Source organism: Melanerpes formicivorus, unplaced genomic scaffold, assembly GCF_026170545.1.
Source record: "Melanerpes formicivorus ecotype bairdi unplaced genomic scaffold, bMelFor1.0.p_v2 SCAF_2, whole genome shotgun sequence".
Lineage (NCBI taxonomy): Eukaryota > Metazoa > Chordata > Aves > Piciformes > Picidae > Melanerpes > Melanerpes formicivorus.
Window position 1 is genome coordinate 20,631,160 of NW_027142354.1, and position 21,811 is coordinate 20,652,970.

Consider the following 21,811-nt stretch of genomic DNA (forward strand, 5'->3'; position numbering starts at 1 on the left):
CGTGAGGGGCGGAACCACGCCCTACCTGCCCAATCCACGAGCGCGGTACGGCCCCAGACTGAGGCCGCGATTGGTGCTTGCGGTTGAACAAAGCAGCCACTCTGAGAGAGGGACAGAAGGATTTCCAGGAGGTTCTAGAAAGTAGCTATGGCTGGTGCGCATGGGCAGTAGGTCCATGCTTTCTAAGGGGCGCGGCGCGCTGCGCTGCACAGCCTCCAGGTCCCCGCAAACGGTGCGGCTTTGTCTGAATGCAGGGTAAGCCTGCAACGACAGGCGAGCGGGCAGCGGTATGAATGCATGGGCTAGGCGGTATTGCAAGCCTGCCGGCATTGTTTGTGCCTGGTTCAGTAGCAGCAGATACGTAGTCTGCACCGTGGAATCAGGTTAGCTTTTAGTAACAGTAAACAGTTTTTTGTAGCAGCTCTGCCCTCTACCGCGTGGCTTTGGTAGGTGCTGGAAGCCTACTTCCCCGCCTTGCCATGTGTGCAATGTCTGCTCCTCGGGCCCAGCTCCCCTTTCCTTAGATCCGTTTCAGGAAGCACAGGTCTTTGTTGATAGCCTGTTTTCCAAGGCTAAAAATCCAAGAGGTTCTCCAAGCCACAAAAGTGTTTACTGACTGACACAACCATGCACTTCCCTCTGGAGTTTGCACGGCGGGGTATACTGAACTAGCAGAACGAGACCCGCCTACCCCCTCCCCTGCATTAAAAGAAGTGGAAAAGGAAATAATGCTTCCGTATGACGATATCGACTGCGGGCGGAAATCATGGAGGGTGACTTCCGAGGGAAGTACCGGCCTCACCAAGATGGCGGCGCCCAGGCTCCCCTGAGAGGAGGAGAGGTGACTGTCTCCTGAGGCCCTGGTGGTCACCGGTTTCTCATGGCGCTGAGGACCCGCAGCTGCCTGTTGCTGGCGACCGGCAGGCTCCAGGCACGTGGGACGGGTAAGATCAGCTCACCTGCTGTTCGTCATGGCGGCATTTTCCAGCACGGGGTCCCACATGCTCCGTGCTGCCGGCGGAGGGTCGAGCCCAGCGTGATCCGCCAGCTAGGTGTCCTGGCAGGACCCCTCTGCCATGGGCAGGACCCGGTCTGTGTCAGAGTCCTGCCTGTAACAGCCGTTGGGCTGCTGTGGGATGGGGGCGCTGCGAGTCGTTTCGGGCCGGGGTGGGCGGTCTGACAAGGAGAGGCCCAGTCCATTGATGAGACATTCGCGCTACTTTTCTGGACCGAAAAGCTTTGTAGCAAAATGCGTCTCCAAGCCTAACTCGAAATTCGTGTTTGCTAGATTAATTAGTAACGAATAGCCTTGAAGGACATAGGATAATTACCTTGTTATTTGGTAGCACCGTTATTGCTTTTGTTATATTTCACTTTCAGTATTTTGTAAATTCTTTAATCCTAAAGATCTTCTGGTCATGCATAAATTTATATTGTATGCTTGAGTTTTGAACTATTATTGAAATTTAATATACTTTCCAATTTTAGCCTACAATTCACCCCATAAATTGGAGAAACAGGTTGAGCTCTGGTAATACATTTATTTTATGTTAAAACAAAACCAACCAAACACCCCCCCCCCCCCCAAACAAACCAACCAACCAAACCCCCAAAACAAAACATAAACCTAATTTTGTCCTGATAACTTGTTCCATATTGCATTTGTTCTATTGACAGCACTATATTTTTTTTTTATCTAACTCTGGGAGGTTTTGTGTCCTGCTTTCCTTCAAGGTCTTTGTTTTGCATCAACTACATCCAGTCTCAAAACGGAGACTGATGTGGACACAAGCGAAAACGAGGTTGTTGCCCCAGACTTTACTAATAGGAATCCTCGGAACTTGGAGCAGTTAGCCCTGGCCAGGAAGGAGCGTGGCTGGAAGACAACATGGCCAAAGCGTGAATTCTGGCATAGGTGAGTCAGAAAGATGTGGGCAGAAATGAAAACACCAAAACAAACATAAACCACATAAACTCACCAGGTTGAATTTCTACAAAAATTTACTTTTTTGGGTTGTTGAATCAATTACTCCTTAAGTTGTTTTTAATCAGCAAGTATCTTCTGCTTTCAGGGAACAGTAGACTAGCATCCCATGAAAATTACTGTATGCATCAGGATATAGTCTAGTGGTTATGGTAGTTGGGTTATGGTTGGACTCTGTTCTTAAAGGTCTTTTCCAACCTTAATGATTCTATGATTTTATTGTTAAAGTAGCAATAATAGTGTTTAAGCAACTACTGTTTAATTTAGGATTCCTCTAGTCTTGTGCAGACCATGTACAGCTGCAGTCTGGGAGGTTTTCTTGGTTTGGTGTGGGTTTTTTTTTTGTTTTGGGTTTGGGTTTTTGTTTGGTTTGGTTTGTTTGGTTGGTTTTCTAAAAAATGGTGATTGCTTGTCTTCCAGAAAGTAAGTTCATTTTAAGATGGGGATTCAAAACCACATCCATTTTGTTCATACCTGGAAGTCTGACACTGTCTCAGTGCAATAAGAGATAATTTATCCTAATACTCTCTATGTAACAGCTTATGAAATACTGCTTAACCACTTGTTTGTGCAAACAAGTTACTATGTGCTGTGTAAGTGTGAGAAACGAGTTCGTTTCTCACATAAGCATAAGCTTTTAAGAGACTGTGTAGCAAATCTAAGGTTATACTTCTGTTGGAGCAATTCCTATGGTATGGCTTAAATTACTTGTACCACACTGTGCAAGTGTACATTGCTGGGCTTGGAGTGAATGCTGGTGTGAGGTGGTGTAGGACTGTGCACCTATATAACTGGTGAAAAGCTGTTCTTTGAATTTCATTCTGCTGAGCTGGTAACATGAGTCCTGTTTTACATCCTAATAAACAAAGCCTTAGATAATAAAAGCAATACTAAGAAATCATTATTACATTAATAATTCTAGTATGCTAAATTTTACTGAAGTGAGTCATTTATGCATTTAAGCATTTAAATATGTTCTCTCTTTAGATCTGTAAAAGATATCGTAATTCCATGTTGCTTCTTTCCTTCATTCAAGATTACGGCTTGAGCGGACACAGCATTATGTAGAGGCCTACGTTGAGCGCTGTAATGGGGATGTTGTTGTTTCTGCCTCTACACGAGAGTGGGCTATAAAGAGACACTTATACAGTCCCAAGGGAGTAACAGCATGCAAAAACCTTGGACGTGTAATGGCACAGCGCTGTTTGGAAGCAGGAATTAACTTTGTGAACTTCAAAGCTGTTATTCCCTGGGAACGTCATTGTGACTCGGCAAGTACCTATCTCCTTAAATGTGTTTTCTCGTTTTCCCTTTTTAAGCATTAATTTGGCTGCTGTTTATTAATTTTCCTCTGTGGCTTGACAAGTCCTTGTAACACTCAGAAGGATAGATTTGACAAGCTTCAGCTCCTGGCATTACGCTTTAGTGAAGCTGTTAACCTCTGTCCCTCCACATGATATGTTCTCGCTGGTATTTTGATGCTGATGGCTTTTCTTTGTGTTTATTCATACCTCTATCTTTTAAAAAAGATCCAGGAATTTGAAAAAGCTATGGAGGAGGGTGGTGTCATTCTGCGTGAGCCACGAAGAATCTACCAGTAAAACAAGAGACCACTGGGAAAGTTTTTGAAGGAGCACCAGGCACTTCTTCAGGCATCTGTACCAGCGCAGTGGAAGTTCAGAGATGGGAAGAGGTAGAATGTGGCGTCTAACAATAAAATATTTTTAAATGGACAGAAGTGTGTCATATTCATGATTATAAAATTATCAACACCTTTAAGGCTAAAAGCAACTTTTATCATACTTCAGTCTGATAGGTTAACAGAATGTACTGAAGAATTCAGTGCTTTAAATACCTGAGTTTGTGTTTGCCTAACCTGAACTTTGTAAATGCCACTCTAATGCAGTCATTAAAGTTTAGAACTGTAATAAAGTTATGCCCTAAACTTGATAAAAAGGTTAAATCCCCATACTCGCCTTTGCAGCTTACTTGCAACCCTCAGCTTCTAACTACTTAAAGCTCACAGAGGGGGAGGGAGTCAGAAGCTCCCCCTTTCCCTCTTTCGGCGTCTGCGTAATATTGTCACTTTGCCTGCCCGATCAGCAGAACTGAATTCGTTGGGTCACCCACGTTGCTCGTGACATATTTTTCAGCCTTTTATATTTCGAGTCTAAACCTTTCCATCTTTTATTTCGGCAGCACCGCCACCCTCAGGTGTCGGCGGGCTTTGCTGTTTACATCTTAAAAGCCGGAGGAAAAGCCGCCCCCGCAGAGCGGCGCAGGCGCGCATGGTGGAGAGCAATGGAGGTGGGGGCGGCGTGTTTCGAGCGGCGCTTGTCGCGTCTCCAGGGTCGCATCCGCCGCGCTGCTTTCCTGGGTGAGCGCTGAGGGGGGAGGCCCGCTGTGGTTAGCGGCGCTTCGATCCCTGCGGCCCGCCCGGCCACCGCCACGGGCCTCCTGCTGAGGGGCGAGTCAGGCCTTTGCCCGGCGAGGGCCGAGGCCACAGCGAGGGCGGCACTGAGATACGTTTTAGCGGGTGATGGTTCTGGTGAGCACCGAGACGTTGCCCTTTATAAACGGCGGCGTTTTGGAACGTGCGCCCTCGCAGCGGTGCTGGCCTTGGCTCGGTGCGGGGTACAGACTGTTAGCTGCAGGCAGGGTCACACCCCAGAAGTGAGGCAGTCGCCGCCCGGTGGAATGTTTTGATTTCCTATCCCCGCAGCAGGGGGGAGGAAGCCGCCACTTCCGCGGCATTCGGTTGCCTTTTCTCGAGCTTGCTCCTGGTGGGTTTAACAGAGGTTTTGGTGAAGAGAGACCTGTTTCAGACATCCTTGTCCTGATGCTGGTGGAATGTACGCTTTACACAAGTGTTTTTTGTGTTCTTTCCACCTCGACAGCCCTTGATATGGAGTTTACTGGCTTGCATTCAACTTTCCCACAAAATAACGAACCCAGGTAAAGGACTTTGAATGTAAGGGACACTTGCAGCTTTAGCTCTGTGAGAACTACCCGTGTGTTGTTTCTGCTCCCCCTAGTTCTGGTTTTGTTCATAGCCTGTTTGACTCCCCTGCGGAACGGTATCTGAAGGCTAGGCGGAGCATTCAGCACTTCACTGTTCCTCAGCTTGGTAAGTGCTGTTCTTGACACCGAAACAAGTTTCCCGAGGTCCCAGTGGTAGCCGGCCCTTTCCCAGCTGGCAAGCCCTGGAGGTAGCTTTATTCTTAATTTGCTCCTTACAGACCCATTTCTTTGCTGTGGTAGGGTAGGATTTTTTTTTTAACCCTCTGAAGTGTAATGCTATTAGCTTTTTAATACTTTAAAACGCTTAAAGTCAGGTGGGCCATGTATTTTTTACTGGTCTGAAGTTTGTATTTTAAGATTGCAGATACAGGGCTTTAGAGTAAGCAAGCAAGTAGTAGTTGACAGCAGCTCCTATAGACTATAATTTGATACAGTGTATGAGTAAGGAAACTATTAGGACAATAAAGGCTAGTATTTCTGATACTCCTAAAGAAAAAAAAAGTGAATGCAAGGAAAGTCCTGTGGTAGAGGGCTGTTGACAGTTAAGAACTAATTAGAAGTCAAGAAACCAGTTCCATAACTGCTTAAAATACTGTTTGAAGCTTTAGGCCGTATAAAATTTTAACATACTTGTAAAGGATTAATAATAATTAAAAAAGAACCTAAATAGTAAAGTAGTTACTTTTCTGTGGTGCCCATCTCCTTCCAAATGCTTGCATTACACACGATTGCAGGTTTTCATCACCAGCTCACCTCACCCATTGTTCAATCCATTTGCTGTTTAAACACACTTGACTGCTTTTCCCACTTACCGGTAAAAACTTGTCCCTCTTCAGCTCTTGGGGAGCGGAGGAGTAGTCTTGTAGTTGCTGTTAAGATTCACCCTGTGTGTGGCATTAGTGAATGGAAAACATGTCTTCCACAAGGGGATCCTCACATCTGTCCTTCAGCTGTCGCAGTATCTATAGGCATCCATCTAAGTATTGCCATTTCAACAGAAGTTTCTCTGTATTGCAGGGCTGGCAATATTCTCAAATGAAAATTCAAACAAGTAAGTAAAAAAGTAGTTTTCAGTTACAATGAAGACAGTGCAGTTGAGATTTACCCAGAATTCTCTTGGGAGGAGTTATTTCTTGTAATTATGTGCTAGAAAGATTTTTGTCTTTTTGTTAGGTATGTGGTGCATTCGTACAACTTTTTTCTCTTTCCATCAACCATGGGAATTACAGATGTTGAATTTACCATCTCTGCATCTAGCATTCAGTTCCTGTCTCATTATGGCTTTGACTATAATAAGGTATGGAATCTCTCTAACAGAAATACAGAACAAAGGAAGTCTCTGCAATTACAGGAGAAATTAAGATGACTGTTCCTACATTTCTGGGAAAGTTAGTATCTTGATCAAATGTGAATGCATCATGTGGTTCATTATCAACAGGGAGAGTTAGTCCTGGTTTTTTTTGAACTGCCATATAGTCAGTAACCACACCTGTGGTAGCCAAAGAGAGATTTTCCCCACCTCAGAAAAGGAAGACCTATCTCTGGTGAGCTGAGGAGTTATTAAATGTCATGAGGTCTGTGGTGACAGGTTGGACTCGATGATCCTCGAGGTCTCTTCCAACCTCAGTGGGAGTCTTCACTAGCCATGAAGGTGGGGAAGTCTCAGTTTACCTGCATCTTCCATATTACTGCGTTTCCTATAAAATTCAGACCACATAATCATACAAGAGCACTGTTTAGCAGTTTTTTATAGGAAGCGTCACGAAAGCTTGACACTTGAAGTATCTCATTAAAGGCAAGATAAAGGCAGAGTAATAAAAATTGATTGCAGTTGACAAAAACTCTTTATGCATAAACACTTTTATGTAAGAATGCATCTTGCATTACCTACAGTTTGTATTTTTGAAGAGGATATTCTGAGAATGAGGAACACCAGCAGCTTCCAAGTACATGCTGCTTTTGAACCGGGCTAATGTGCTGTTCTCTAGTTTTCTGCAAGAAAGTCCAATGGAGGGTAACCAGCCTGGCTGTTTTTGATCCCCACTCAGTTCCTCAAAGATGGAATCCCATACATGAATGATGTACAGGAGAAGATTTTTAGCCAGCATCTCTCAGCAAGTAGCTGGAAACACAGCAGGTGAGCACCATTCAGAGAGGTGGCTCCTCACTACTGACTATGGTGACAGCTCACCTTCATTCAGATCACACTGTAGAAATACTCATGCCTATTGGTCTGAGTATTTCACAATCAGCTGTTCCAGCATGCTGTGATCTGTCTGAAGGAAGATTGAGATCACAGGATACAATGTGGAGAGTTGGCTGATTCTTAGGAAAAGATGCTTTTGCTTTCCCACAGCAAGGTATGAGGCTTTTTCTCACATTGCCTTTTTCCACCTGATTCTGCTTTAGTTCCCTGGACAGGGATGTGCTGAAGAAGGCTATTGATAAAGTGACCTGTTGGATAGCTGCTGCAGAGGAAGAGGAGACTATGATTCTGCAGGATCTGAGTGGTATGAAACAGGATGCCTTTGAGTGGTTTCATCACTTCTGAACCCCAAGGACTGCTACTGTCCTTTGTTGCCTGTTCTTTTAAACTGCTCTGTTGAGAAGAAAAGCATCTAGGCCCATCCGGACTTTGCACCTTTTTGCCCCTGTGTATATCTCGGTTCCGCTCTGGGATTCATCTCTGCACATTGTTTTTCTGCTCTGTGAAGTGGTGATTTTTCTGCAGTGGAGGTGGATGCCTAGGAGATTGGAGTGTGGTAGTCAACTTTCATTTATGCTGTTTCAGAGCCACAGCTGGAAAATTTGTAGTTAACTCTGAATCAGGACAACTTCTGACTTGTTACAAATTTTGGGTGATCTCGTTTTTGTTTTCTTCCCCATGGCAAAGAGAGGCACTCACCTTTCTGAGTTTTTCTTCTGACCTTTCTGAGTTTTTCTTCTGATGTGGAGCAACAAAGAGTGCCATAGAGACATATATATATGCCAGTAAGGATAGACAGGCCACTTACCACATACATTAGCTCTTGGGAATGCTGTAGCAGAGCTGAGGAATTCCTGCACTGTTCTGGAGGAGCTGAGGGACAGAGAATCATAGATTGCTCAGAGAAACAAAATCTTAATCCTCTAGTTCAGGGCGTAATAGAAGAGGTTAAGAAGGAGGAAGAACAGAAAGTAGTAAAACCAGAAGTTTTTACTACTTTGTTTGTTTGTGTGCTTGGTTTTGTTTTTTGAGGGTTTATGTATGTTTGTTTGTTTTTGTGTCAGGCTATCAGATGTTTGAAGTTCAGCTGGTTTTGAGACGGGCTTTCCAAAATGTTTGGACACAGCCTCTTGGAGGGAAGAAGGTGAGAAGGAAATGTGAACCTTTTGAAAATAAGGCTTTTATCTAGATAGATAGGACTGGCATTCTTGCAGGGACACTGAAATGTTGCTGGTACTTTAACGGTAAGATCCAGAATGAGGAGAGGACAATAACAAGCAATGTTCTACAAAGTATTCGTTGTGGGATACCAAGAAAAGTTATACAGAAAACTGAGTAACTTCAGTTTCTTTCTGTCTTGTAGCCCAAAAATACCTTGAGCTGGAAGTACTTGTCCATGGGGCACTTCTGAAGGGACCCTCTTTGTAGCTCCAGACTTTGTTAGATCTCTCAGTGCTTCCACAAGAATGTACAGGTTTTAGCCAATTTTTTCTTGGTGCTTTTCCTTTGGTGACTTTTGCCATGTAGTTACTGTGAAGGCTTTTACTTGCTGTTACATGGCTTACTGTTTGCAGTTGCTATTTTATGTTTGGTGCAATATTTTCTGAATGATGGCTGTGGACTTGTCAAAACATAGTGTGAGTATGATACCAGTCAGTTGTTTAGAAGTACATGACAGAAGTCAAAATGAGTGGCAGACCTACCCAGCCTTCTCACCCAAAGCATAGCCTCTGGGCACTCAGTTTGTGTGACTGCTGTTTTGTTTCTAGTTTTCAGTGCCATGAATTTACCATATTGGTGTTAAGTTCAATTGAATTATGTTCAGTTGTGCACCAAAAAACCCAAGTGTGGTAGGAACCGTTCTCTTAACAAGAGAATCATTAACATGACACTGTAGAAGGAAGTCTCTTACGTTACTGGATCACTGATCTCCATATGGAAGAGAAGCGAGATCCAAGGTCCCAGGGAATGCACTATTTCCCTATTCTTAATAATCTAGAATGTAAACTTATCTTCAGAATTACCCACAGTAAGCAGTGTACATAGAATTAGCATGGGAGGTTGAGACACCTAATGACTGCTCTTGTGTGGCCTCATGCTTCATCGGGGGAGGTACAGGCTGGGCATGAGGAAAATGTTTTTTGCTGAAAGGTCATTGGAACAGGCTGCCCAGGTCGGTTGTTGAGTCACCATCTCTGGAGGTGTTTAAAAGCCATGTGGATGTGGTTCCTGGGTCGTCATTGAGTGGTGGACTTAGTAGAGTAAATAGCTGGACTCAATGATCTTGAAGATTTTTTTTTTCCAACCTAAATGATTCTATGATTGTTTTCAGATAATGGTGAAAAAAGTGAGTCCACAGCATCGTCAGCTTCTGGAGAACTCTCGTTATGACTACTGCCAGAAGGAGCGTATTCTCCAGTCTGCCCGTGGCTTCACCAACCTCTTCCAGACACTTGTTAGAGCCAAGAAGGTAAAATGCTTTATCCCTTCTCTCATTTTTCATATCTTTTTGCTTTACTATACTGGATGTAAAGAGATGATAAAAGATTAAGCAGTAATTTGTATTAAATGACTCATTCAGTGTGCTTATCCTGTTTTATTTCAGTAAAACTGAGATGAATTCTTAGATTATAATCATGGTTGGAAAAAATGAGTGTTAAACCATTGACCTGATTGTATGGAAATCCTTAAGTTCTGTATGCATGTTATTGAATGAATTTCAACTTCAGAAGACTATGGGTGATGTGCAGGCAAAGGCTGTTCTTCCCTTTCTGAGTAAGCCTATAAATCTGATCACTGCAAGATTTTACTAGTATTGACTGAGAATCTAACTAGCTCTTTAGGTCCACTCAAACTAGAATGCTGCTGAAAAAAATACCCTGCTTTAGAGAGTCTACATTTCCTGAAAGCACCTTTGGATGAGCATGTGTAGATACTGTTCACCAGAGGAAAGGATTACAGCTGTTACATATGCCTAAAAAATGGTTGTCTCTGAGATCCTCAAAAATATGTTCCAATGGGCTGTTATGTTTGTACTCTTTCTGTAGCCACTAGTGGGACACAACATGCTTATGGACCTTATGCATCTTCATGACAAGTTCTACAAGCCCCTTCCAGGTACACAGCTGCTGTCTTTGTAATGGGGATGGGACAGTAATCACAGTGATCATTCACAGTGCTTAGCAAGCAGCAGTGCAAGTTGCCTCTTCTGAGCTGTAACTGCTAGACCTGTGCATTGCTCCTCTGACTTCACCTCCTTCATAGTTGTTTGAAATAATATTGGCTTTTCCTCAGTTCCATTATGTCTTTCTCTAAATGTGCTTCACTTTTAGAAAGCTATGAAGAGTTTAAAAGGAATATTCACAACCTGTTTCCTGTCCTCATAGACACCAAGACTGTAACAAAATCTATCTGGAAGGTGAGATGCAAAGGTCTTTTTGTTTGGATTTAAAACTTGTCTTTCAGCCAAACGACATCTTTCCTCAGTGCCCTGTGGTTACAGCACTGTGACCAGCTCTCAGCGTTGCCCTGAGACATTCTGATTTTAGATCTTATCTAATGAGTCAGCAGTACCAGTAAATGAGCCCACTTACCACAGGGTTTGTCTTGGTTGGTTTGCTAACATGTTCTCATTTTACAGGAATACCCATTTCCTCGAGCGTCTGGTCTTTTGGAGGCATATACGATTCTGTGCAGGTAAGTGGTGGGGTTTCAAGTGTTTAGCAATCCCTTTATTTTCTTAAGAAAGATATTTCAAAGTCAGTCATTTTACACGTTCATACTTTCCCTCCTCCCAGATGTTTTTCAGTTGGTTTCTTTCTAAATTTAAGAGCAAAATAGCTGCTCGTCTTTCTTTTAGAGTAACCGTGCAGTAAATGATTTGTTCTAAGTCACTTCTCATCTCGTACCACCATTATTCCAGTGATCAGGGGTTTGGCTTGCAGACAGTCTTAACATACAACTTTAGAGCTGTATGTCACTTGTGCCATGTCATATTATGAGATGAGTGATTTTCGGTTTCTCAGTGAAAATACACTCTTAATTTCAAATGCTAGCTCCCAAGAAAGAGCTGCACTGAGCCCAATGCAGTAACTAAGTACACTGTTCAAATGGAGCACATAAGTAGACAGCATTCCTCATGATCTTAGGTATGATGTAGTAGAACAGTTCTGTGGTGTGTGTGGGTGTTGTTTTTCCCCTACACATTTGTGGATAAATTATTCATGTACATTTTGCTAAGAAAGAAAATGTCAACTCTTCTCTCACCCCCAACTCCCAAGAAGGAGATGTAAAATTAGTGCTTATAAAAGCAGTACTGGGATTCTGGAGTGGGGTGGTTTTGTTGTTGATTTTACAGTTTAAGACTGGTCTCTTCACAGTTTTTCTGATTGTTTTCTTTGATTTCAGTCATTCCATGAGTGTCTGTTTATTAATCTGCCTTCCAGAGTTCCTCATTCAAATGGAACCATTTAGTCAAATCCTTTCCATTGATTTTTAGTTCTGTTCACATTTTTTGTATGCAGTTAGAGCAGACTTACTGCTTAGAAGGTTTGACTGGGGCAAGAGACTGAGAAAGTATTTAGGGGTTATTTTTCAGGAAGAAAACTGGTAGACGTTTTCTAGTTAAATGTCTCAGCCTTTTCATAGAATACTACAAAAACTCTTTTAAAGTCTTTACGAGGTTTTTCTGAAATGAAGCCACAGGTCACAGGAGAATAGTAATTTGTCTTTAACCTAGTGAGGAAAGACAAAAACTTTACACATCCACTTGTCTTCAGCAGCAACCTAAATCTCAAAGATCCAACGTGCCCAGTGATAGCTCTTGCAAGTGGTTGCTCCAGATATGGTAAAGTAAATCTATAAAGTCTGGTACCTTAAAATAGTTTTGTTTTACTCTCTGGATGTTCACGTGCAAAGCATAAATAAGTGCTGGTGAGTCTGCTGAATTTGCACGAAGCTGCTGATACTCGTTTTTGTCCAGACCCAAAGGATAGTGCCCAGCAGGTTTGCATCATGGTGCTAGTACCAATGTTGGGTGCACTTCAGTTGGGCTGAACTGACCCTGCCTGGGGGCTGTGAAGATTTAATAGCTCTTAAAAGGGGCAAGGGGAGGTGGGAAACAGTGGGTTCCAGAAAGTAGCAGGAGCTTGGTGGCTCATGTAGAGGAGGGTGTGTTCAGTATATGGTGTGATACTGGCTGTAGGGCAGATGTTTCCTAGCTTCTCCTGGCAGCATGGTGTCCTGCATTACAGGGCTCCCTCTGTTTCAAAATAGTTCCTATTCTATTTATAACATATGGAACACAATTTGGTTGCAATCTTCATGAAAGTTATTTTATATATATATATTTAATGTGCATAAAGTTTTCAGCCATTCATGGAACTGCTGCCTTTTTGTTGGTATCATTTTAAAATGCATGGCAAGACTTTGTATGAGGTGTAAAGGTTTCAGGGTGAGGAAATAAATAGAGCTGAGGGTGGGGGGGGAAAACTCCCCAAACACAACAGTGGATCTTATGAATGCTACAGCTCCACAGTGGAGCAGTTTCCACAGCATGCTAAAGGTGTTCACTTGTTTTTAAAAATTACTATTTTATTTTTTATTTTGTTGGGACACTTGCAGCTGAGAAGAAATTTCCTCATGAGGCAGGCTACGATGCATTTCTCTGTGGCTCAGGTAAAATGCTTCTTAAACACTTTAGAATTTGGGTTGGGATTTGGCAATTCTTTCCCACTCTGTAGCTCCACGTTGTGCTAAGAAATATTTGTTTATACACAGTCTGTTGCTCTTGGTAACATAGCTGCACTTTAGTGAGTTTTTGCTTTCCATTTGTTTAGTTACATTTCTTTAGCTTTAGAATAAACCTTTATTAGAATAAACCAAACCAGGTTGGAAGAGACCTTCAAGATCATCGTGTCCAACCCATCAACCAATCCAACCCACCCAAACAGCTAACCCATGGCACCAAGCACCCCATCAAGTCTCCTTCTGAACACCTTCAATGACGGCGACTCCACCACCTCCCCGGGCAACCCATTCCATAGCGCAATCACTCTTTCTGTGTAGAACTTCTTCCTAATATCCAACCTGAACCTCCCCTGGTGCAGCCTGAGACTGTGTCCTCTTGTTCTGGTACTGGGTGCCTGGGAGAAGAGACCATCATCCGCCTGTCTACAACCTCCCTTCAGGTAGTTGTAGAGAGTGATAAGGTCACCCCTGAGTCTCCTCTTCTCCAGGCTGAGCAACCCCAGCTCCCTCAGCCTCTCCTCATAGGGCTTGTGTTCCAAACCCCTCACCAACTTTGTTGCTCTTCTCTGGACTCGTTCCAGCAAGTCAACATCCTTCCTAAACTGAGGGGCCCAGAACTGGACACAGTACTCAAGGTGTGGCCTAACCAGTGCAGTATACAGGGGCAGAATGACCTCCCTGCTCTTGCTGGCCACACTGTTCTTGATGCAGGCCAGGATGCCATTGGCCCTCTTGGCTGCCTGGGCACACTGCAGGCTCATGTTCAGCCTACCATTGACCAGTACCCCCAGGTCCCTCTCTGCCTGGCTGCTCTCCAGCCACTCTGACCCCAGCCTGTAGCACTGCATGGGGTTGTTGTGGCCCATGTGCAGAACCCGGCACTTGGATGTGTTAAATCTCATGCCGTTGGACTCTGCCCATCTGTCCAGCCTGTCGAGGTCCCTCTGCAGAGCCTCTCTACCCTCCAGCAGATCAACTCTTGCCCCCAGCTTGGTGTCGTCAGCAAATTTACTGATGATGGACTCAATGCCCTCATCCAGATCATCAAGAAAGATGTTAAAGAGCACAGGGCCCAGCACTGATCCTTGGGGCACACCACTAGTGACTGGCTGCCAGCTGGATGTGGCACCATTCACCACCACTCTCTGGGCTCGGCCATCCAGCCAGTTCCTAACCCATCGCAGTGTGCTCCCGTCCAAGCCATGGGCTGACAGCTTGGCCAGCAGTTTGCTGTGGGGGATGGTGTCAAAGGCCTTGCTGAGGTCCAGGTAGACTACATCCACAGGCCTCCCCACATCCACCAGGCGGGTCACCTGATCATAGAAGGAGATCAGGTTGGTCAGGCAGGACCTGCCCTTCCTAAATCCATGCTGGCTAGGCCTGATCCCTTGGCCATCTTGTAAGTGCTGTGTTACTGCACTCAGGATGACCTGTTCCATGATCTTGCCTGGCACTGAGGTCAGGCTGACAGGCCTGTAATTCCCTGGCTCATCCAACCGGCCCTTCTTATGGATGGGCACCACGTTGGCCAGCTTCCAGTCCTCTGGGACCTCGCCGGTGAGCCAGGACTGCTGGAAAATGATGGAGAGTGGCTTGGCGAGCTCATCTGCCAGCTCTCTCAGCACCCTAGGATGAATCCCATCTGGTCCCATGGACTTGTGGGGATCCAAGCTGCTAAGGAGAGTTCCAACCACCTCCTCATGGAACATAGGGAAACTGTGCAGCTCCCTGGCTCCTTCTGCCAGCTCTGCAGGCCAGCTGTCTGGAAGACGTTCTGCCCTTCTAGTAAAAATTGAGGCAAAGAAGGTGTTAAGTATCTCTGCCTTTTCCTCATCCTTGGTTACAATGTTCCCCTCCGTATCCACCAAGGAGTGGAGGTTGTCCTTTCCCTTCCTCTTACTATTAATATATTTATATATTATATATAATGTATATTATATATATATGTATATATAATGTATATTATATATAATCTATTTATATATATTTGTTCTAATGCTGCCTCAATATTCCTCCTAGTTCTTCTGAAGTCGGCTCATTTGCTACTGTGCAGACACACAGAGTGAGTTATGTTTAAATGTCTACTGAAAACTGCTTTAAGAGGATGGGACCCTACGGAAAAGGCTTGTCAGCTTGCTCTGGCTGACTTTGTTTTGTGGGCTGGCCTTCCTTTTAGATAAGGGCAAGTGTTACTGGGAACGTCACTGTTCTTATTAGATTTTTATTTTAGAAATCTGAAAGTAGTAGCTTTATGTCAAAGCTGACATTTAAAAAAAAAAAAAGAAATCAGGGGCCATGCAATGGCTCAGAGGTTGGGAAATAACATTGTGACTCCTTGATTCTTGAACAAGCTCTCTCAAGATCAGTTCACTTGGGTAAGGGTCAAATAATTTTCCATTAGTTTCCTTTTTTGAAATCTGTGATTCAGTGCTTTCAGTTAAGATCAGAAAAGGCAGCTGCTCAAAGCCCTTCCCTTTGCTTGCAGCTGTTTAACTTTATGTACAAGATACCAAGACCTGAAATGCCTCTTTTGTGCCTAATTCAAGAGTTATTTCAGGAGATCTGTGCTCAAAACACACTGTACAGTGCTGGACAAACAAGTCTTTGTTGCATTTTGTTTGCAGATGTAGTGAGGCAGTGGAGGCTGTGCCTTCCTTCTCTCAGTATCTCACCGTGTTAGCCAAGTATCTGAACAAAGTGAATTTCATCCGAGGTGGTGTTTCAAGCATTGTGCGTATGAATTGCAAGTCTGAGACCACTTTATGGGATGTGTGGGTTAGTAGCCTAGCTGATGGCTTCATCAGAGGAGAAAAATCCACCAGTGCCTGGACTTACCATTGCAGAAGTTGCTGTCATTGCACAGTTGACCTTTGCCATTTTGAAATGAGTTGAATTTCTGCTTGTGGAATGTTTTAATATTGTTATCCTGTAAGATGACATTAATCAGATCACATTCTCTGTGCTCTGTAATAGAGCTTGCTGTTTCTTGTGTGGTTTCTCTGATGGTTTCCCATGGTAAATTTGGTAGTTTGCTTTTATGACTTAGCTTTAGAAAAATCTTGGGACAAAAGAAAAATAATTATACACCAACACCTGTGGTGCATAACTTGTCTTATTTTTGTCACAGTCTGTATATTTTCTGATTATATTAGTAGTGCTGCTTTAGTATTTCTGAACTCCGGTATGTCTCAATATTGCACCTTTTCCAGAATTTTTCAGGAGAGGACACTCCCTGCCAGCATCCCCCTCTCTTGGTTGTCCATGTCCAAGGCTGGCCAGAGGTGAATGAAAGGCAGATTTACCAAGAGTTTAAAGCGTTTTGTCGCTTTGATGTCAGACGACTTTCAAAGAACCAGTTCATTCTGCTCTCCAATAAATTCAAGCAGTAAGTGACTGGAAGGTCTTAATATTTTGTTCCTTGATCCTCTCTGATCTGGGTCATCATCCCACTTTCCCTCTGCTGTGACCACTATTAAAGAGATTTCTGCCCTTAGTTGTGGGATGCTGTAAGCAGCCTGGAAGTCACGGCTCACGACCTCCGCTTTCGTTACAGTGTCAGGTTTGTTCTGCGAGACTTTAAGCATCACCCTCATCTGCGGATTTCCGTCTACCGCCACTGGAGGCACTCTCCGCAAGTGAACTGCCTTCTGCGGTGAGCTAGGGAAGTGGCATGCGCAGGGAGGGGGAAATACCGTTCCTTGCAGAGCGCCCTGCCCTATCGCAGAAGCAGGCGGTCTCTCTTTTGCGGTGTGCTTCCTTCCTTCCTTCCTTCCTTCCTTCCTTCCTTCCTTCCCCCTTCAGGAGAACAAGGGCTTTAGAAGCAGGTTCATTTGCCGACTGCTGAGCTTTCAGCCCAACTGGACTTTAGTCTTGATCCTCATTTAACAGGGGAATGTTACCCTATGGATAGCACAAGACTATGTATGTGCTGTCCTAACAGGGCGTTATCTCAATGAGCTGTAGTGCTAGCTCTAATAAGCTTGAGCAGAGTGAGGCAGAGTCTCCCAAGTGTGGGATGGATGTTTTTAATACAGCAGCCTTGAAAGCTTGGTAGTAGGAGCAAATTCAAGATTTAAGGTGCAACAGGCAGTGACAGCGATGCTCATGAAGAGTGAGTTTCTTGCTTGACCTGGTTTGGAAAAGAATCTTAATGCTTACTAAAAGTAAAATTAAGCTCCAAATATAAGTAGTCTAACAGCATTTTATTATTCTTGTCCCTTAGAGTGTCTGGCATTGTGGTGGTGTGGTCTCTGTTGGCCTTTGTACTCGGAGAAGCTCCTCGTTCATTCTGAAAGACTGCCTTACAGATGAGATGTGAGGAACACAGATCTTATTTTTCATGTTTGTCTATGTTTTGTTTCACTTCATTCAATAAACATAAGCAAAACATATAATAAAAAAGCTATGAATAGTGGGGGGTGTTTGTGTGGTTGTGGGTGTTTTTTGGGGTGGTTTTTTTTTTTTGTTTGTTTGTTTGTTTGTTTTCTTTTTTCTTTATTCTTCTTCCTTGGAAGTATGTTTGTAAAGAGGGTGTGTTGGTTTCCAATTTGAATATTTTGTAATCTGTTCAAAGCCTAGTCCCCTCCTGAAGAGGGAGAGATGGTTCTTTCAATGTCCAATTTACTTTGATGCTCTGGTGGTTGTAACATCTATTTGTAACCCTGTTTTTTTCCCAGTGCTTGTGCTGCTGCATAAAACACATTTCTGATGAAGTTCAGGAAGTCGTAAAATGCAGGAGGGTATTTTTAGCTTCAATTGTAAAATAAGGGAAATGTCACTTAGAATCATAGAATCAATAAGGTCGGAAAAGACCTCAAAGATCATCAAGTCCAACCTGTCACCCAAGACCTCGTGACTACTAAACCATGGCTTCAAGTGCTACGTCCAATCCTTTTTTGAACACCTCCAGGGACGGTGACTCCACCACCTCCCTGGACAGCCCATTCCAATGGCTAACAACTCTCTCTGTGAAGAACTTTTTCCTCACCTCAAGCCTAAACTTCCCCTGGTGCATTTTGAGACTGTGTCCTCTTGTTCTGGTGCTGGTGGGCACTTGATGGAGAAACCACTCCTGGGCCTCATGAAGGATTCTGGGGAATAGTAAATAATTTGTAGTGCTATTAATGTGATGCAGTGGTATTTTCAGTGAAGCTGAGGATAAGCACAGGTAAGTGGAGTTTCCAAGTTCCAGCTTCCAGTTTGTGCAATACACACAGGTCAGGTGAGTTGGCACATGTTTCTGTTTGCTTCCAGTGCACAGTGTGTGAGTGGTTCTTTAGCCAAAAGTATCATGAGATACACTTTGTCAATCAGTTTCTCTGATACAGCTGGACTACTTGTCAGTTCAGGGACTATAGTGTTCATAAATTTTTCTTACTAATTTCCTTCTCTTACTAGTTTCCAAATAATGGTCCCTAGATTTCATCAGTCAGACCTAATTGGAGGGGGGCCATAACCACGTGCTGTATATAGAACCTGCCTTTAATTGACTGTAAAATGGGAGATGCTCCAGGGGACCTTAATGCAGCAGCACAGTATTGTGGTGCTCTGGGGTGCTCTTTAGGAGAGAAGGGCAGTGTATCGTCAGATGTGGTTCTGCATAGCTTGTGGTTTACACTTCTTATTTCATAAGCCAGCTCCTAGCCAGACAAGTAATTGACCTCTTGATTGATTGTTGTGGGTTTTTGGTAACTCCTTCAGTGATGGGGTTCTCTGTTGCAGTGTTCCTCCAGATAGGAGTGGAAGTATCTGCCTCTTGTTTATGCAATTTAAAAAAATTTTTTTTTTTGGTCTTTTAATATTAGATACCTCTCTTGTGTAAGGAGAACACAGGCTCTGGGTTCATTGGGTGTCACATGCAGTAGCGTGCATTTTCCCCTATAAACACTTTCCATGGCTTATGATGTGGGAAACAATACTCTTGTTCTTGGGGGTCAGGATTCAGTGAACTACTTAAATGTGGGGAGATGCAGCCTTGCTTCTGAAGATGTAGATGCTGTTATCTTGGAGAAGCAAAGCAGTTTTTATGGGAGCCTGCATTTTGAAGGAACAAAGAAATTGTCCTGTCTTTTAAATCTGGTTCCTTTCCTCCCATTTTTCTTCTCCCAAATGGCAGGAAGATAAAAAATGAATTGGTTCCTTGCAGAACTATTCTCTCTCTTGGTTCATTGTCTGGAAAAATGGAAAAACATACTTCCTTGTGGAAGAAAGAAGAGATCCTTTCACCCTTTTTTTGAGAAATTGCCCATGAGTCTGACCATGCCTTCTTCCTTTTCAAGGGACAGACACATCTCATACAACAGCAGTGCAGTGAATCAAGAAGTTTGCCTTTCCTGCCCTGGAGCTGGGAGAACTTATAAATAACAATTGGCTGTAGATCTACGAGATACTCCTACTATAAACCAGTTAAGCTTAGATGCAGATTAAATACATGAAGAAGAAATGAGAGTGGGTTGAGTATATTCTGATCTCCTTCCTAGGGGAGAATTTATAGAAACAAGTTGCCTGTCTGCAATAACCTAGGGTCACTCGCTGCTCAGAGCCTTTTAAAGACATCACTCAGATGTACTAGCTGTCAGTTCCCATGAAATGGGTTAGCTGGGGGCTAGTCTAACAAATCAGAGCAGCAACTTTTAGCTGTGGGAACAGATTTACAAGTTTTTTTCTGAGCAGCTCTAAATCAAGACAAAAATCTCCCTGAGCATGCCAATCTGGCCATTCCCACCTCAGCTATCGCTTCTGCTCCAGCCTAGGGAGTTGTCACCAATTGAAGTTGAAAGTATCAAAAGTAGTTTAGGTTACGCCTGTTCCTGCATGCCTCCTACAAGGAGTGTGAGGTACTTCTGATGTTTGTAAAGCCACCTCAGAGTGGTGGAACTTCCCTCATAACTCCCTCTGGAGAAGCACATGTCAAAGTTGCTGGGTGGCTTTAAGGGCTAGCAGGTCAGAAAATCAAGCCTGTCTCCCTGGAACAGTGATGAAACCACAGCAAAGTCCCTAGAAGCAGTTATAGAAGAACTGCTTCTCAGCACTGTGAGGAACCTATACTTTAGCTGTAAGATTTGAAAAGATAATTTCAACCCTCAGTGAAGCAAGATGGTAGAATTCAAGTTGTGAAGGTGTGCAATAAAATCAAAACCATGCAAATAGAGCATTGCAGATCAGATTATAGCTATTTCCAAGAATGTCCTTGGTAGGGGGGGATTCATATGTGCCTTTTCTATCAGTACCCTAACAGGCAAGTGTCTAGTTAAATCCTCTTGCAACTTGTCCTTAGCCAGCTGAGCATAAAACAAAGTAAGCATTTTAAAATACCTGTGAGGTAGAAATCTGCAAGAGGTAATGGTTGCAATGCATGAGAAACACAGGGTATCCTGGCAGAAGCACATACGGGGGGGGTGGGGGGGGGGGTGGGGTAGAAAAAAGGTGTTATTTGAAAGATGAAAATGAGTTGTTCAACACCATCAACCACAGACAAAGTGAGAAAATCCTGAAGTAGTTCAAAGTCTGGACCTGGTCTAACTTACTGACACCACTGCAGTTTCTGGGTTTCTAAGCAGTGGAGGATTAATTGGTAATCCATGTTTTGAAGTAATACAAACTATTTGTCATATAAAACTTGGCTCTGGTGATCAGACAGAGCTGTGCATCTTCTGAGCTGGCCTTGAAAGGTGCTGCTAGGAATTTCTGCTTTGCCTACAGCTTTTGGTTACCAAAGGCTATGCTGTCTACACTTTCTCCCTGTTTGACAAGCTGCTTCCTTACAAGTGTGGCCAGCATAGCCAAACCAGGTGGTTCTCTCACCCACTTCACTAATCTGTTCTGTATAGAAAACACATTTTGCCATTCCTACATAAATACAAGGATCTGGAAAACCACAGGTTCCCACAGCTGCCTGCAGTGCTCAAAACCTGCCCCCCCTCCCCTGGGATGTGGGACTGAAACATATTGGTGTGATTGTTCCATAGGGCTGTTGGGTCATGGGAACTGATGCCACAGAAGACATGCTGGGCTCCTAGCCCTCCCCTGTGGTCTAGCAGCCTCCAGGGGTTGGTCTGGGGCTGGCTGCTCTGCCAGGGGTGTCCCTGTGGAAGGATGATGTTCGTGCTCCACAGCTTGTATTGCTGAACATCCTACATATACAATAACTTGGCACAAGTGATGTGGGACAGAAATGCAACTGGAGAACCTTTTGTAATCCCATAGGCACCCATTGCCATCTTTAGACTCCCAAATACCTGCACAGTCTGTCTGGCACCTCTGATTCTATACCTGCTCCCTACTGAACTTAGCCTCCTTTATCTTTGTAATTCCAGTGGTGGTAACTGCTGAAGAGAACATGTGGAAGAACAAATGGTACTTGTTGGTGGCTGCTGGCCCATGGTGACTTCACACTGAGCAAGAGAGAGGGCTGCTGCTGCATAGAGCACTGCTCTATCCCTATGCTTCGGGCAGTTCCCAACAGAGGTGTGCTTGTCCATCAGCTATTTTTATTAGTATTTGTGCTAGAGCAGTGGTTGTGAACTCCTGGCAGACATGCTATGATTAGCAGCCCCATTGCTGGCAGAGCAAGAGTACAAGAGGTCCCTGATCCCACCGTTTCTTCCCACTTGTTGGTCCCCACCAGGTCCCAGGGTGTCTCAGAGTAGGAAAGAGATGGGCTTTACCTTTTCTCAGTGGGGAAGAAGGGCTGGAAGAAGTTGGATTTGGAGAGGGTGGACAGAAATCGTGACTAGGAGCTGAAGGTGGTATGAAAATGTTTGCTACAATGATCATAGTATCAGTATCATAGTATCAGTCACGGTTGGAAGGGACCACAAGGATCATCTAGTTCCAACCCCCCTGCCGTGGGC

At 43.9% G+C, this 21,811-nt stretch overlaps 2 protein-coding genes across 8 annotated transcripts; both read left to right on the top strand.

Annotated features, from left to right (window-relative positions):
- Positions 1-350: 350 nt before the first annotated feature.
- On the top strand, positions 351-3,722 carry MRPL18 (mitochondrial ribosomal protein L18). The gene is made up of 4 exons (XM_068152676.1): positions 351-944; positions 1,735-1,915; positions 3,021-3,255; positions 3,514-3,722. The coding sequence occupies exons 1-4, from the start codon at positions 881-883 to the stop codon at positions 3,583-3,585; spliced, it is 552 nt and encodes a 183-aa protein (XP_068008777.1). The 5' UTR covers positions 351-880; the 3' UTR covers positions 3,586-3,722.
- Positions 3,723-4,082: 360 nt separating this feature from the next.
- On the top strand, positions 4,083-21,364 carry PNLDC1 (PARN like ribonuclease domain containing exonuclease 1). Of its 7 annotated transcripts, none has more exons than XM_068152607.1 (20): positions 4,083-4,361; positions 4,882-4,939; positions 5,020-5,111; positions 6,023-6,056; positions 6,179-6,302; positions 7,054-7,142; positions 7,415-7,515; positions 8,276-8,355; positions 9,544-9,681; positions 10,259-10,328; positions 10,544-10,629; positions 10,852-10,907; positions 11,990-12,057; positions 12,834-12,887; positions 14,979-15,021; positions 15,584-15,689; positions 16,169-16,344; positions 16,513-16,611; positions 17,182-17,273; positions 21,275-21,364. In XM_068152607.1, exons 1-19 carry the CDS (start codon positions 4,286-4,288, stop codon positions 17,249-17,251), a joined length of 1,620 nt encoding a protein of 539 aa, XP_068008708.1. In that variant the 5' UTR covers positions 4,083-4,285; the 3' UTR covers positions 17,252-17,273; positions 21,275-21,364. The 7 variants fall into 7 exon arrangements, with proteins under 7 accessions (XP_068008708.1, XP_068008718.1, XP_068008699.1 ...); XM_068152617.1 differs by lacking the exon at positions 21,275-21,364 and adding an exon at positions 19,238-19,499; XM_068152598.1 differs by lacking the exon at positions 21,275-21,364 and having other exon boundaries at positions 17,182-18,547.
- Positions 21,365-21,811: the final 447 nt, after the last annotated feature.